Source organism: Gobius niger (assembly GCF_951799975.1).
Source record: "Gobius niger genome assembly, chromosome: 7".
Classification (NCBI taxonomy): domain Eukaryota; kingdom Metazoa; phylum Chordata; class Actinopteri; order Gobiiformes; family Gobiidae; genus Gobius; species Gobius niger.
The window spans coordinates 7191288-7208234 of NC_136858.1; the positions used below are offsets into that span (position 1 = coordinate 7191288).

Here is a 16947-nt window from a genome sequence, read left to right on the forward strand (position 1 = left end):
AAAAAATATAAATCAGGTATAAGACCTTTAACATGCTGGACCTTTTGGAGGGACCCATTAATGTATCAGACTCATTGTAGTATCTTAAGTAACTGAGCAAATTAATTAAGAATTAGAAGTTCTTTAAAACTATTTAAAACTAACTTGAGTCTGTCTCACCGAATCTTTCCACATCCAAAATCCTCTCCCACTTAGGGCTTCTACATGCCTGATTTGCTTATTCCACACACCAATGGGAGTAGTTTAAAGTCATCTAAGAGGAATACTAAGTGACGGGACACTGGAGTGCATCCTGGGGTGTGTGTGGAGAACATACCTGGAGATGCTGCTCGTGGTGGTAGTGTTGACCCTGGTCCCAGGAATGCAGGGCTCCACTATGACACCCCTGACCTGCCCCAAAAGCTGCTACTCAGGCTCCTGCTTGAACGGGAGCTGCGTGTGCGACCACGGCTGGGTGGGAGAGCGCTGCCAGCACTGCCAAGGACGATTCAAGTAAGTAACATCTCAAATTACCCTATGATCCCATAGATATAGAATGTCATGAGTATCGCGATTTTACTGAAGGTCCATCTAATAATTGTGTGGTGTTTTTATAAGCGTCAGGATAATCTTGTCACAATGCTGCAGCGCCTGTCAGATCAAGCCCAGGGAATCAGAAGCAGGAAGGCACATTAAGAGAGAAAGACCTGGGGAATTTAAAGTTAAATCAACTACAAACTCGCATAAACTAGTTTTAGTCCCACTAATACCATCCATCCATCCATCCATTTTCTTCCGCTTTATCTGGGGCCGGGTCGCGGGGGCAGCAGTCTCAGCAGAGATGCCCAAACTTCCCGGTCCACACACACCTCCTCCAGCTGTTCTGGGGGGACCCCGAGGCGACACCAGGCCAGCTCGGAGACATAGTCCCACCACCGTGTCCTGGGCCTTCCACGAGGCCTTGTCCCACTAGGACATGCCTGGAACACCTCCCCCGGAGGTGCTGATCCTCATCCCGGCCGCTACACACTCGGCTGCAAACCGCCCCAGTGCGTGCTGAAGGTCCTGGTTCGTTGAAGCCATCAGAACAACATCGTCCGCAAACAGTAGAGATGAGACTCTGAGGCTCCCAAACCGGACACCCTCCGGCCCCTGTCCATAAAAGTAATGAACAGAACCGGTGACAAAGGGCAGCCCTGGCGGAGACCAACACGCACCGGGAACAGGTCTGACTTACTGCCGGCAATGCGAACCAAGCTCCTGCTGCGGTCATACAGGGAACGGACAGCCCTTAGCAGAGGGCCCCGGACCCCATACTCCTGGAGCACCCCCCACAGGGCACCACGAGGGACGCGGTCGAACGCTTTCTCCAGATCCACAAAACACATGTGGACTGGTTGGGCGAACTCCCACGGACCCTCGAGTACCCGATGAAGGGTATAGAGTTGGTCCAGTGTGCCACGACCAGGACGAAAACCGCATTGTTCCTCCTGGATCCGAGGTTCAACTATCGGCCGGATCCTCCTCTCCAGCACCCCGGAATAGACCTTACCGGGGAGGCTAAGGAGGGTGATTCCTCTGTAATTGGAACACACCCTCCGATCCCCCTTTTTAAAGAGAGGGACCACCACCCCGGTCTGCCAATCCAGGGGCACTGTCCCCGACCGCCACGCGATGTTGCACTAATACCATACTAGTATTTTTTCATACATATTAAAGAGGGGGTATTATGCTTTTTTCAATCACATAGCACCAGTCTATAGCACACTACAATGATGACAAAACCTTCTGTTGGTCTGTAAATGCAGTAAATTAGAATAACTGCCTTGTATAAAATTGCTCTCTCAAAATGGCTGTAGTGAATGTCTTGAAATAGGCCTCTGTCCCTTTCAGAACCTCTGACCCATTCAGACACGCCCCCTCCACTCACTGTCTGTGGCATCAGTGGGGAGGGGGTTCTGCTGAGGAGCAGTGATTGGTTACTCGGCTGGTGATGAAAGCTTGGAGGAGTCTTCAGGAGGTGGGGGCGTTCCTATGAGGACTCAGGCAAACCTATCCCTAAGATGGCTGCCATCAGAGTTTTTACAAATTACTCAAAAATATGTGAATGTGCCAAGGCAACACTTCAGGCATGTTTTTAATGAGGGAATGACATAATAACATGACGTAAAGCTTGAAAAAGTTGATTTTGCTTAATACCCCCCCTTTAAGTAAACTCAGTGAAGTTGTGGCCTTGCGAGACTCCGCACACAAACCATGCGCTCGTTGCAGATGTGTGTGTTTAGATCAGGGGCGCCCTTCAGCTATTTCAAGTGTGAATCATATATACCTGCAATTAATAATTGTTACATTATTATTATTTTTTTGGTATATATTTGCATTTTACTCTATCTGTGTAATAACATGCTACATTTAAACAAATGTTACCTGTGGCAAAAGTCCAACACCAAATATCAAACTTTGTACTTTTGGACTGCAGTTTGTTTTACTTCGTTAATAACTTACTTCGTCGACGTACTACGACGCTCTGTGATTGATAAACACGGAGCAACAACAGTGTTTCCTTAACATTGTGGGAGGAGCGAAACAGGGCCCCCAATTCGACACTGGTGGCCAAAAAGTGTACTGCATCTGTACTGTAACGCTGCTTCCACACCAAACGCGGCCGGCGCCTCTAAAGCGTCAGGTTTACATTGAAAATACACGGACGACGTGCCTCGGGAAGCGTCAAAATATCCCGCAGCTCTTTCTGTGTGTGGTAAGCTTTTGACGCGCTTCCGGAGCGTCCAAAATGTTGAACTTTTGGAGAAATATGTGACCGTCGACCAATCAGGAGCTTTCTCCAACAGTGAGTACATTGTAGCTGAGCCACCGGGCAGATCCACTGCCGTCCCGCAGATGTAAACAAGTCACGGAGGTTTGGCTTTTACAAAGACACATCAGTGTTTCTTAATCTAAACACCCAGGATTAAAAGTGGCGACAAGAAAATGTATTTCAGTGGCTAAATCTGTGCTTGGAGAAAGCTAATGCTAAGCTAAATCTCTGGTACTCATGTTAAAATGAGAAATATGCACAAATAAAGTCAATAAAACCACCATCTACATAAAGAACAATGATCACACACTGAGCTGGGCTGGCTGAGTTTGATTATATCATTTATTACTCATCATCTACAATTAGCTCTGGGAGAAAACCATAGCTTGTTAGCTCAGTTAGCTCCGGTTTTCTCCCGTGAAAACAAGTATTATGAACTAGTGCCGTCAATGAAGCCGTAACAACATAGAGCAGGCTTTATGATGACCATGCACTGAGCCGGGCTTCACACATTTGTGGTTTATTGCAGACTTTTAATCAACAATGAACTGGAGCAGGTGTTTTTCAGGCAAGAGCTACTTCCAAGATGGCTATGAACACCCTCTGAGCTGACGCGCGGCCAGAGCGTCTTGACGCTCACTGACATTTGTGACAAGCGTCTGACTTTAGTAAGCACAAGCGTCCAACTACGGGCTTTAGTTTGGTGTGGACGCAGCATAAGGGCTGACCCACTCTGGGCACCCCTGGTTTAGATGTTGGCTGTTTCTCAATTGCCAGGATCCTTCCACCTTTGTCCACTTCGTTGACGTCCTCCGTGGTGGCAGGGTTGCCAGGTCCATGGTTTTTAAAGCCATTCCACGGGTGAAAAAAACTGTCTGCATTTTTTTGCCTTGCTGTAATCAATGTTGAATTGATCAAAATCACTATTTCGAAGGCAAATCCAAGGCTCTGTAAGCTGCTTTTTCACTAAGGGAGGGAGGTAGGGGCGGTTTCTCATCATGGTAGGAGCACATGGGCTCTGTTAACTAGTAAACAATATTGAATTATATTTTCCGCGGTTTTCAAATATTTTTGGGCGGGTTTGGCTGCACAGACCTGGAAACACTGCGTGGTGGGCTCCTCCAAAACAGAGCCCAGTGTCTCCGGAGCGGCTGTGTCAGGTCAAATCATGTGATAAAATATTAAATCATGCTTACACAAACAACTGTTTAATGAATAAAAGCTATTTTTAAACTGGTTTTGGTTGGATGCCTTCAAGTTTGAACATTTTGGCCTGAATAAAACCATAATATTTCTTCAGTTTCCTCAAGTTATTCAATTAAAATATCTGTATTTAGCAGGTCCAGTTTATCACAAATAGACTACAATTGCAGACTTATGTTGACAACTTCATTTTATATAAACCTAATGTTTACATATTTACTTGCCTGCAACACTTCTACCAATGATTTTATTATTACAATATATTGTTGCACAAACGTGGAATTTCATTTTATAGTGAGTGCAAACAAATAAAGTTTTGGGAGAAAAGGGAAGTAAATAACATGGTTGCAGTGCATTATGCAATATCCAGCTCTCCAAGGTAGCGGAGGATCCACAGGTGTATCCTTCATAAATGAGCCAAACGGAGTGGAGCTGCGAGGGGGTGAACTGGAACAGCACTTGGCGGCGCTGTGATGATGTGGATCCGTCCAAAGTGGTCGAGACGCCGAGGGTCCTGGTAACTGTGAAACAGGCACTCTGTACTGTGAGGTGAGAAGTGTGGAGCTTGTCTTTGCTGCAGCAGGACAGAGTTAGCCACAGTTTTCAGTCCAGGAAAGGTCACATTTATTGTTTTTATCATTAAAATAAAATTTAAAAATGTAATCGAATCGATATGGAGAAAATAATTTAGTTTTTTTTTTTACCATGACATCCCATATGACACAATGTTATACCCTGTGATACCATGGTATCCCTTACCAGAAAAAAAATAGATGCAAATAATATTTATAATATTTCTAAAAAGTGCATTTCAGTAACAACTGAAACATTTACCTCTCTCATTTGGTCATAAGTAACCAGCAAAAATATGTGGGCGCCGCATGGGTTTGCCCACCTGGGTTATAAGTGGGTTTGTCCGCAGTTGTGTGTCGGCCTATGTGGGCTGGACCTTTACAAGTCTAACTATATGGACCCCAGAACAATAGTCAAGCATGCCAAAGCCTCTGCCATTCTGAAGTATGAAAACAGTTAAGATAAAAAAGTTGATATATGGCAAACAAAGTATTATTATTGTACTATGCTTAACCAAAAGCTGGTGCATGCAATGTGTAGCTAAAAAAAAATGTTGGTCCAATACCAACCAATGAGAAAACAAACATAGCTAACTGTTTATTCTGAATGATTGCTTTTCAACTGAAATGTTACCTTTAATCAAGTTCATTGAAACAGCTTGTTCTTCAGACCAAGTTCCTTGTTCGATAGTTTGCTGCCATCAAGTTCCATGATTATTTTCTGTAGTACCTCAGCTGTGTAGCGGAGGGTGGGAGGAGTAGCTGATATTTAGGCAGTAGAGCAGTCTGAAGAGCATTACAACAGCCAGGGGAACACGGGCCAAATCACCAGACCTTTCACTCCTTCAAGGACAATGTTGTCCTCAGCTGAAAGAGACTTGTGATGGAACACTCTGACACTCTGGAACACTCTTCCACAGAGGCCATTTTCCAGATGTAAATGGCCTCTTCCACAGCATTTTCATCCATGTCCGAAATTATTAAAGAAAAACTCAGTAAAGGGATAGAACGTGATGCAATAGAACCCAAACACATGCCATTGTTTCACCTTAGATTATCACATCTTTCCAATTTTAAAAGCACAGATCACTGCTCACAACAGATATTTATGAATCATGTTCAGAATACAGCAATATTATGACAAAAATTAAGATGTGTCTTCTTTCAATAAACCCCTTTCTGTTTCACTGAGTTTCTAGGAACTCACTATTGATCTGAGAATCAGCAGAACATTTTGCTATTATTTTTTAATTCAGGACGTACTACTTGAGAGGTGAGATTCTTCATCACCATGGATGTTAGGAAGCAAGTCTTTGTTAATGGGAGTGAAATGTTGCCACTTTGGGGACATTGACATGAGCAAGTGAATTAGCTCACATAGTAGAACAAATGCTCTGACCTACCTATAAGAAGAATACAGTCCCGATCAAAAGTTTAAAAAAATTTCATATTTTGCATGGTTGGATCCTAAGGTTCTAAGTAGACATTCAATATGCAAAAAAAAAAGTTTCTTATTGAAAACAACAAATACACATTTTCTGTCAGGTATTCACACTGTCATGACGTCCTGATGGCAAAGGCAAACAAACTCTCGTGTGCGTGATCGGGTTGTTGCATAAGGTGGGATACAGTAACAGTTATTTTGGAATTTCTTCAAAGATCTTGAGCGTTATGGAACAAAAGAGTCAAGTGGAAGACCCTTCTTTGTTTCATAACCCCCTCAGGATCTTCTAAGAAGTACTGATTAAAAGCGCTGTGTTGGGAAACCGAAAACACATGTGGCTAATTACCATATATAAACATATATGCGCTGGTTTTACGAATCCTGTTTGATGAATCCTTTCAACAGACAATAAATATAATGTCACAGTAATTTTCAGGTCTAAGTAAAGTCAAGTATTTTTGGAGCTTACGCAAACAACTGAAGTCTCAAAGTCCTGAAAAGTCTGAGTCAAGTCATTTGACTGGAGTCTCCCACCACTGGAATCAGGTAATGCATCAAGACGGCCAAATCATTACAACAACAAAAGGCAAAAGCTGCAGGCATTTACACTAGACAATATGATTCAGTCCATGGGGCATTATTGTTCATGGATGATAAATAAATTATTCCATAACCTTTAAATACATCAATTCATAAGAAAAAAACTAATATGCATATTTTAGAAAACATTTACAGTAAGTGTTAAAATGCAACCAACCACTTGAGCCCACGGGTGTGGATGTTCTGATCTAAATGAATGTCCTCTTCTGCAGGAATCTGTTAAGATACAAGACATGGAAAAAGTCAAAACCTGACACTGTGGTTTGCATTGAATCCTCAATGGTTCTGTTATAAGAGCAATGACATGGCATAACCATGTCATCAAAGCTTACTCAATTTCCTGACTGCATTCTAGAAATGTTCCGAGCCCTCGCACTGAGAAGAGAATTTCTGATGACCTTGCTCTGAAGGCCAACACACCAAAACCATTTGACGCGAAGCAAAAAATCTGCCTCAATGAGAGAACGCACACCGAGGCTGCAGCGCCGCCACTATGCGGAGCTTCTGCATTCAGAACGCGGAGGAAAACACCGGCTTTTTACCCTTCTGCAGAGGCACAGACGTGTCTCTGGCCTGTGACAGAGAGATCGCTAAACTTTGCTTTAAGGGACGAGGCGAGAAGCGGAAAAAGAGAAAACATCATCAAACCCTGCTTCAGTCTGAGCAGATGAACTCGTGTCTATCGCCGACTCGCATTTAACCCACAAAAAAGAGCCACACTTGCTCTTTCTCTTACAACAGTGACCTACATGTCTTATCTTAAGCATGATAAATTACTAAGTCACTTGTTTGAAGCACCGCATGGTTTTGTAAAAGCCTTTGAAGTGCCGTGATGCGGCCTCATGGATGTGCATTAGATGACTTTGCGAACGTACTGCTGACTATAATAATGTTCAGTCCCGAGGACACAACAGGAAAATATAACCTAAAGCTGCAGCAAAGTGGCCCTCCGCCTGGTGCAAACTCTGAACCCCGCTCTCGTCTCAAGGCCGAGCAATTTCACTTACGTTGAGTGCGTTTATTGGCACTCCTGAATGTAGACCAACCTGCTTTGAAATACGTTAAATTGTCGTGCTATGTGATTGGCTTAAAGGAATAGGCCACCGTTTTTACATACTGAGATATGTTCTTACCTTAGCTTTGACGAGTTCTTTAGGACCTGTCTGGTCTTCACCCGTGCCTTCAATCACGTAAACACAGCGCAGACGGCGTTAGCATTTAGCTTCTCCCTCTCTCCACTATAGCTCCAAAACAGGTCAAGATAGAAACTACCAAGCTCTTCCATGTTTTCCCTATTTAAATATGGTTATGTGAAGTGTTCCACTACAAAGTATAATTACACAAAAATTAACAATGTGGATTTTCTAAGCGGACAAAAGGGGGAACTATATTGTAAGGCGTAGTAATACCCGGAGTAGTTCGAAATCCACGTAGTAATCTTCACTTTACTGCGCAGTAATCTTCACTTTACTGTGCGGATGCCAAACTACTCTTGGTATTACTACGCCTTACATTATAGTTCCCCCTTTTATCCGCTTAGAAAATCCACGTTGTTTAATTTTGTGTAATTATACTTTGGAGCACCAACTTCTGGTGGTTGCCAAACAAATTTCTAACATTTAGAGTGTATGCCATTCAAACACTTTGGAGTTAAGTGATTCAAACACTGGTCAGTATAAGCGTTTACCATAAGTTGAAATGACCCCATTTAATATTGTTTCTCAGTGAAACATAAATGATTCATTTTAAATGTAGATATTTATTTTATTTAGATTTAAAGAGGCACAATTTCCCTTTTTTCAGTGTACTTTAACATGAAAATAGTAACAGGGTGGGGAGGGGTACCATGGAGTCAGTCTTATCATTGGATGTTGATGTTAAAAAAGCAATAGCCTGTAAAGAGGTGCTCACTGCCGTCTTTTTGTATATTGAAAAGTTTCAACAATTCCGGTCAGGGTAGGTGGCAGGATGTCCGAAACAGTATGTCCTGATAAAGGAACGACTCAAAGAAATGTAATTAGTCCCGTTTTGTTCAATGTGATGATAAATGATATTTTTAATAAATTGGGGTCAGGCTATGGAATGTCTCTTTCTGCTGATGATGGGGCTGTGTGGAAGGAGAGGAGGAATACTTGGTTTGTGTTTTTTTAATAGAATGCGTTAAATGAGGTTATGGAATGGACCAGCAAGTGGGGTCTTAACATTTCTGTAGAGACGTCTAAGTTTATTGTCTTTGGTCATAAGAGGACAATAGATAACTAGAAATGCAATGGCTGCGCCATTGCGATTGACTGTGGAAATGCGGAAACGAATGCAGAAATTGCATAAACTCTTCAAATTGCATAATCAAATTTGCATAAACTGTTAAAATGCATAAAATGTCATGTTGCATAAACTGTATAAACTGCATAAAGTGGTAAAATGCATGAATGGGTTAATTTGCATAAATTATTAATGTTGCATACAATTTTTAAATTCCATATACTGGTCAAACTGTTGAAAGTGCTTGATTGGTAGAAGCTGCACAAATGGCTGAAAGAATTCCGCAGTCAATCAATAATAATAAAGAACATGAAAACCAATAATTGACTGCGGAAGAATTCCGCAGTCAATCAATGAAGGTCTGCAGCTGTATGGGCAAGCACTAGAAAGGGGTAGGTCATCTACATATTTGGGGGTTTACTTTGGGTGACCTGGAAATTGAAGTGGCAGACAAGTGTCATGAAATTATAAATGTACTGCAGTGTCTTGCTGGCACAAACCCAGGAGCTGATAAAGCCCTGCTGCTAATGATATAGAGCCATGATTATGCCAATGCAGCCAAAACTAACCTGTCCAAACTAGATGTGGTGCAGGCTAAAGCACTTAGAGTGCATTGTGGTGCATTTCGTACCACTTCAGTGCCAGCTCTCCTGGTGGAGATGGGGGAAATGCCCCTCCAGCAAAGGCTGGGTTAAGTTAGCTCTACAGTTCGTGGCAAAGTGTCATGGGCAGGAGGGCCACCCTGGGTGGAGGCTGCTGGGGGAAACCTGGAAAACGGGAGAAAGAGGTGGAGGAACGTTTACTTTGGAGGCATGGGCTCAGGTTCTGTGCGTCCAGAGGAGCACAGCGCATGTGCTCTGTCTAAATTGCAAATAAATATTGTGCCTTATTATAACAGTACAACATTAGTGGAAGTGCTTGGTATACAGACAAAGGACTTTGGTAACCTTGACAAAAAAGGACATTTCCTTGGAAATGGACTTCTCACCTAAGTACGTGAGGACCTCATGTCTGACTTTCCGAGTCAGTTCCTCTGCTTCTCCTTCCTTAGATTCTTCCTGACTGTTGGAATCAAGCAGGGAATCAATTAAGGAGAAGGGAACTTTGTCAGGAGTAGGAGGTGTACTGTCTGGTGCAGCTGCTCCATTTGGACTTTGACTTGTACTTGAAGGTTTCCTCAGGAGAAAGAAACTTTAGTTTTCAAAGATTACTGTGGTGTGTCAGAGAATTTGGTTTCATTCTTCCAACTGTAGTGAGGTGGGGTAGGTGTCCCTGCGTTAAGCCAATAGAATGTAGGGGGCGCACTATAAAAGGGGCCTCTTCCCCATCACCTGCCCTCTCACCTCTCTGACGTCACACCTGCTGCGGGGCTCCGCTAGCGGCTAGTCTGGGGTTGCTTGGTTGTGCGTCGTGTCGGGAGCGTCAAGCCGGCGACGTAGGCTTAAGGCCGCCAACTTTGTATGCAACTTCCATGCCTCGATGGTAAGCGTGTTCGCAGCTTGTGTCTTGTCATGCGGGTACGTTTTGTAAGTTTCTACTGTTCACATAGCGCTGCTGATGCCGGTCCGAGTGGTGCCGTATAGCTGGACGTGGTCCGGGGTCTGCGGGCTCGTAGGGTGTCTCGCTTCGCTTTCGCTACCTGGTAGGATCTTTGTTGTTTCTGGCACCTGTAAAATGTATTCTGTACTCATGTTAAATGTAATTGCAGGGTCTTGGCAGCACCATCATGCCTCCCCTGCCTGTATGTCTGTCAACCTGTTCTCTTCTGTACGTCCTGGAACCAGCTTTTAAAGAACGAAACATCCAAAATGAACTTTTTAAGAAACCAAACTTAATTTGTATAATAAAACAAAACACGCTTTTGTAAATCATTTGCCTCTGCCCGGTCCTTTTAACGAACTTGTGTGCCTTAGACTTGTTGTAAGGTATTTCCCAGTTATACTGGGTGGCGTTGTGGCAACATATTTATTTTATTTATTTTATAGTAACCTCCACTCTGCTACACAACGTTGCTCAAGCTGTCCTACCACTGAGTGAAGGTGTTTCAAAATCCATATTTTGCAAAGACTTGACTATTCCTTACAGATGATAAGATAAGATAATAAGATAAGATAAGATAAACCTTTATTGATCTCACAAAGGAGAAATTCACTTGTTACAGTCGGCATTACTTCACAGTCTTATTGTACAGTCTGACAGCAGTGGGGATGAAGGCTTTGCGGTAGCGCTCCGTCCTGCACTGAGGGTGTCTCAGTCTGCCACTGAGAGAGCTGCTCAGCTCTTCTACAGTCCCGTGCAGTGGGTGGGAGGTGTTGTCCATGATGGAGGTGAGCTTGGCTAACACCCTCCTGTCCCTCAACTCCTCCACAGAGTCCAGGGCACTGATCAAATTGTAGTGTGTTTTTCACCGCTCATGTACTCTGTGGTACAGTCAAAAGGCCTCAGGGTTGTGGACGCCATGAGAGGAAGCCTCCGAATAGTGCAGTCAGTTAGGAAAGCGTTTGGGTAAGGAGCCTCAATGCTAACTATCATAGCCTCTTTAGCATAGGGACCTCTGGTGCTAACTCACCGGTGATTTGGGGCTATGTGCCATCCCATAAGCCACTGTGCCGCCAGTCCCTTGGCCTTAACAGTGAAAGGATGAGGAGCTAGGATCAGGACAGGTTTCAGATGGAGCCTAAGACCCAATCTCAATTCCCTTTCTAGAGTAAAAATATCTTACGCTCAATGATTCTCCAAACAAAGCAAAACTGTAGTAATATTTGATGCCAGATGATAGCTTTTACCCGGAAGTCTTGGGTGCCGGTTAGTGACGTCATTATTACATTTTTTACTTTCTCTATTTATGTATATGAAATAACCACATTGTTGACGTTTATAGTGTACTAAATTGGAGAACCGTGGCAAATGGGATGATGTCATGGCTTTCGTATGTGTTGAACTTGCATTGTAACTAGAGGCATTACTCAAAGCACATTGTATCGGTAATTTGAGCTTATGCATCTTGAATGAATTGGATTGATTCAGTTTGCATCACACGGAGCATTCTTTAGTGTCACAGACGAAGCAAAATATCCTACACTTCAATTGTAGAGCACAGATTATGCCTGTTTTTAATCCACAAACAGAGCACTCTCTCCATTTGACAGGCTGGCAATGGATTAATAAAACAAACCTAAACAACAGTCATTTAAGGTTAGAACAAGCTACGAGGAGACCCAGCCTTCTCATGCTGACTGGCTGTGGCATAGCTGTGCACATGGAGCAGGATGACACGACTGGAGAGCGACGCCATCTGTGCTGGTCCAGCTAATCCTGCCCTGACCACAGTTAACCAAAGGGCATCATTACACTCAAGCACAGGCTTGTGGATCTGTGGCTACTTAGTAATGGTGCGTGTGTGTGTGTGTGTTTGTGTATGTGAGGGGGAGGGGGATTTGTTCAATGGCCGTGGGAGAAATTTGCCTGGCCAACCAGACACTCCTCCTTTCTGTTAAAAAGAAGAACCATCTGGGCGGCTGCTGTCACCACCCCTCTTACAAAACATTAAAGATGGCGGCGTTTTGACAGGATCAGAGTGAGGATTACAGCCACGTGGAGTGACTTTAACTGAGCTGAGATGGAGCCGTGGCTATCCCATTGTGTATATTTGAAACAATGGAGCACAATTGAAAATCTACCCTAGACTTTTCAAAAAAAAAAAAAAAAATTTAAAAGGCAGATCAGAGGCTAATGAGCAATGTGCTATCTACTGAAACACCGATAACCTGAAAGCTGATTGAGTGCCTCAGTAAAAAGGGGGCAAAAGCTTTGACAGTTGCAGCTCCTGCTCTGTATGTGCAGACCGCAAAAGCATCATGGGGTCTGGTTTACATGCAAAGCCTGCGGTGGATGTGTCTCTAGGAGCATCTAGAGTTCCCTCTTGTGCTGCTCGTTTTCAGATTTCAAGCTTTTAATGCACGTCCAGCGCGGCAAATTTGCAGCACGTCGACCAATCAGGAGCTTTCCCCCAATGACATAGAGGCGGAGCAGATGTAAATAGTCATCGAGCATACGAGCGATCACGATGTCTTCACATCCGTTGGCCGTGGTAGGCATTTTCATATTTGACCAACATTTTATTAAAATCCTATGATCAGCAAAAACAATGTCCATAAACAGGGCATTGCTTCTCTTGCGCTGTAACAGATCTATCATTGTATAAAACCGAGCTAGAGAGCTGTATGCATCAGCTGTTGCCGACCATTCACCAAAACATCCGGCGAAAATTGCGGAAGTAAACAATAACAGTGATCGCTCGTATTAGCTTCATCGTGTTGTTAACCAGTGGTACAGAAGCTCTGGGACTTTTACAAAGACACATGTCAATATTTATTTGACCTAAACACCCAGGATTAAAAGTGGCAACAAGTAATGTGTTTAGGCCTTGATGATGACCAGAGTGTTTCCAAAGCTAATGCTACTAGCTAAAGCTCTAATCGATCATGTGAAAACAAATACACACTAACCATTTTACAATGATCACACACTACATGTTGATTTCGTTGTTTATTGCACACTTTTCATACAATTGGCCGTAGCCAATTGTATAGTGAGCATCCAGAGTTGGCTAGACTACAGATTCCCTTATTAGAAAGTACAGCTGCCAGCACGGAACAATCCTGGGAAATATTATGCACAAATAACGTCAATAAAGCTGGCAACTTCCAAGATGCCGCAACGCTTCAGAACACACTTTGAGCAGACACGTGTGCAGTAGCCTGGTAAAAACCCAGACTGACTTTATTTATGTATTTATAAATACATATAAAGACAGTGGTAATAGGACATAATTTCCAAATCGAGACTCGAGGCGGGGCTAACAATCGCAGTTTGAAAGAGAGAGATCAATCAAACTCAAAGCGACCTACACTTTGCGTTTATATCCTACGTGATTATGATGATTGTAATCCACAAACAACGCCCTGTGCTATTATTGGCTCTGCTTGGTTCTGGAGTCAGCGAAATTCAAATCGCACAAAACCAGACTGCATTCCCATGTATCTCTTAGCATGGAAGATAATCTGGCTCATGCCAGGCTACATTTTCAGAGCGTGTTTGACTCCAATAAGCACAAGCCTTCAAAGGTTACAATAGTTAGTTGTAAATTATTTTCATTGCTAATTGGAGTTATTATAATTAGCCAGAATGTAGCTTGTGTTATGAAAAACGGGGAGGTTTCAGTGTGATTGACAAGCATATTAACCAATCAGAGAAAAGCCGGATATGACGCAAGCGGCATGCTGCGTTTTTTGTAAACAAGGAAGTTAGTGGTTTTACGATGCATGGGTCAGTAGAGCGGCGACTAATATGAATCATCTGTGTCATTTTCGCCACAAAAACTTGATGAGGCATGGAGTCATTAGCAGGAGTCTGAGCAGAGATGCCCAGACTCCACATTACTCCAGCGGATGGGCAGGAGGCGGCACCAGGCCAGCTCAGACCCTTAATGCATCTGTAAATCCATTCACGCTGTCCATTTAATTTTGCTCTAATGGACTTGATAATATTGACAACCGAACCCATGGTATGGTCAGAATCCATATCCTTGATGCATATAGCTTGTTGTTGCATGATGCAGTGATAGTTCAGAATCCTCGGAAAGTCTGGGTCCTTTTTACAGTGCGCTTTAAAAAATGAATTACGGCCCGTCGTAGCAGGCATCCCATTTGTTGTTAGGGACACCAGTTTTTATCTTTTTCTCCACAAAATTTACTTTACCCTTTACTGCATTGCAAACATCAACTACTCTGATGGTAGTTTTTATTATATATTATTATTATCTTCCTTGGTTGAGAAGTCCTCAAAGATCATACAAATGAAATCAGCAAGCTGGGCTGTAATGCTGGCAGCCACCGACTCTTCACATTGAAGGGAAAACTGTTTGCATCACTGAATGTCTGAATCCAGCTGTTCCACAGTGTGCTCAGACAGCACAGTCACTCTCCAAGTCTTATTTTTATGATCAACGACCAGTGTCGGCCACACGGTCATACCCTCCTTTACCATGACACCATCAGTTTAAGGCTTTGTGTGCTTGACTAGCATGTGTGCTACCTTTAAAGATGTCTCCATTGCTGCTGTTGCCTTCTTTGTAGGTTTGGTGAACAAAGACTGCTCCTTTCTCTTCTCCTTTCGAAATAGTGCAAAATTCTGTTTCCTATTTTTGATGAAGTTGTGTGATTTTCTTTTATGTTTACAAGTTTATGTGGTCTTCCTGTCGTGACAATGTGGCCTGTGATTGGATCGATAAAAAACTTTTCAAGAGATGATTAGCCTTTGGCAAAGTTCCAGCAGGAATGGCTGGCTGGACAGTGATCACATCTTATCAATTCCTAGCGGAGTGATTTAATATGGAAACAGGCACTCGCAACTAATATAAGTTTTCTAACAACATGCATTCTATTTCATTCTAGCGTGGCCAGTGAGATTTGACCCACAGAGTACCTGCTGTGGAAAGGAACCAAGTCAAGAGTACATTGCAATAAAGATGAGGCGAGTGTAATTAACGCTTATCGTCTTTAATTTGTCCAACTTTTGCAATTTCAGTGAATGGTGCTGGATAGATTGGTCAACCAGGGCGCCCAACAGGCCACAACCACCTCGCTCTGCATATTCCTGCTGTAGTAACAGCTTTTGATGTGAAAGGCCTGATAGCTATCAAAGATATGTAGCCTCTTTGCAGCTAGCAGATTCATTCAGGAATAGTTAATTTACGTATAGTCTACTATTATGTCATATTTCACATTAAGGGGTGATTTATTGTTGCATAGTGGTGATGTAAAACGAGAGTCAGAGTCATTTAGACATGACCTCTGTCTAGTAAGAAATAAATAATAATAAGGCTACCAGGATGTCTCCTTAGTGTCCTAGCAGTGTCTATCTCAATGGGCGAGGAAAGCCCTTCTCTCTGGTCCTCATGGCGGGGAGCTCGTTTAAACTGCTCAAAAGCCTGGCTCCAAAGAGTTTTCTAAAACTTGCTATGACCCATGTGACAACACCGGACTAGGTGTCATATTTTAACCATGCTTGTTTGTATATCGGGAATAAAAAGCTGAAGCCTAAATTTATGATTGACAGGCTCTGGAGCCCTTTTTGCCCTTTTAAGGAACAGGCTTCGTACAGAGGATCATTAATATGAATGGGGCTGACCATCTCCTATTATTTCATTTCATATTCATCACAAATTGCCATTTCGACCCAAAATTATAATTATTTATCACCTTGGGTATTGCCCCACCAAAATATGAAGAATTGCAAAACGTCAGGCCCATTCTCTGGCTCCTTTTCTGTGTCATTTGTGTCGGACAGAGTCTGCAGATGAGAGGCCCAGAGAGGAGATAGATACATATTAATCCTGGAGTGGCAGCATTCACAGATTAGAATGAGAACAGATTTTAAAAAAAATAATCAGGCACAACAAGAATAAGCCTGGACAATCATCTGAATTCACTCATGTCGCGCTGGTGTTGCAGGCAGCAGCTATTACAATAACATTGTTTTCCATCTTTTGGGTTGATTTAATTTTCTAGTGTAGGCGTTGGTTCATTATTGCACGAGTACTCTACGTTCCTTTCATAATAAAATAGTGCAGTAATGAAATGAGTTAGTTTTTAAGAGGAGTATCAAGGAAACATTACAAGTGACTTTTAAAAGTAAGTAAGTAAATAAGTAACTGCTTCATTTGTCATTGTACAATTGTATAACGAAATTGCATTCTGGTGTCCGACCTGAGCAGCATGTTTTTGGAGGTCGGGGAAACTGGAGAACCTCCTTTAGCGATCCTCTGAAACGGTGCAGCGCCTTCTGGGTTTGTCCCTGTTTCAGAGTGTGGTGTCTGGCACTGGTCAGCTCCTCCTCCTTACTCCTGCACAGCTCTCTCCACTCCACAACAGTCTTTCACCATCTGGGAAAAGCAGACGAATATAATCCGTCTTATTCTCCATTGAACGTACATTAGTCAGAACAATAGTAGGCATAGAAGCTTGTGTAGCTTAACTGTGAGTCTTGCCCGGATACCTCCTCGTTTGTCC

General features: G+C 43.0%; 1 protein-coding gene across 1 annotated transcript in view; it reads left to right on the forward strand.

Moving 5' to 3' along the window:
* Nucleotides 1-322: 322 nt before the first annotated feature.
* atrnl1a (attractin-like 1a) overlaps nucleotides 323-16947 on the forward strand; it is a gene marked incomplete at both ends in the record, with an annotated part of 698456 nt that continues 681831 nt past the window's right edge. Inside the window, one exon of the mRNA XM_079559364.1 lies at nucleotides 323-492. Within this exon, the coding sequence (XP_079415490.1) occupies nucleotides 323-492 (170 nt within the window). The remainder of the gene's footprint in view (nucleotides 493-16947) is intronic.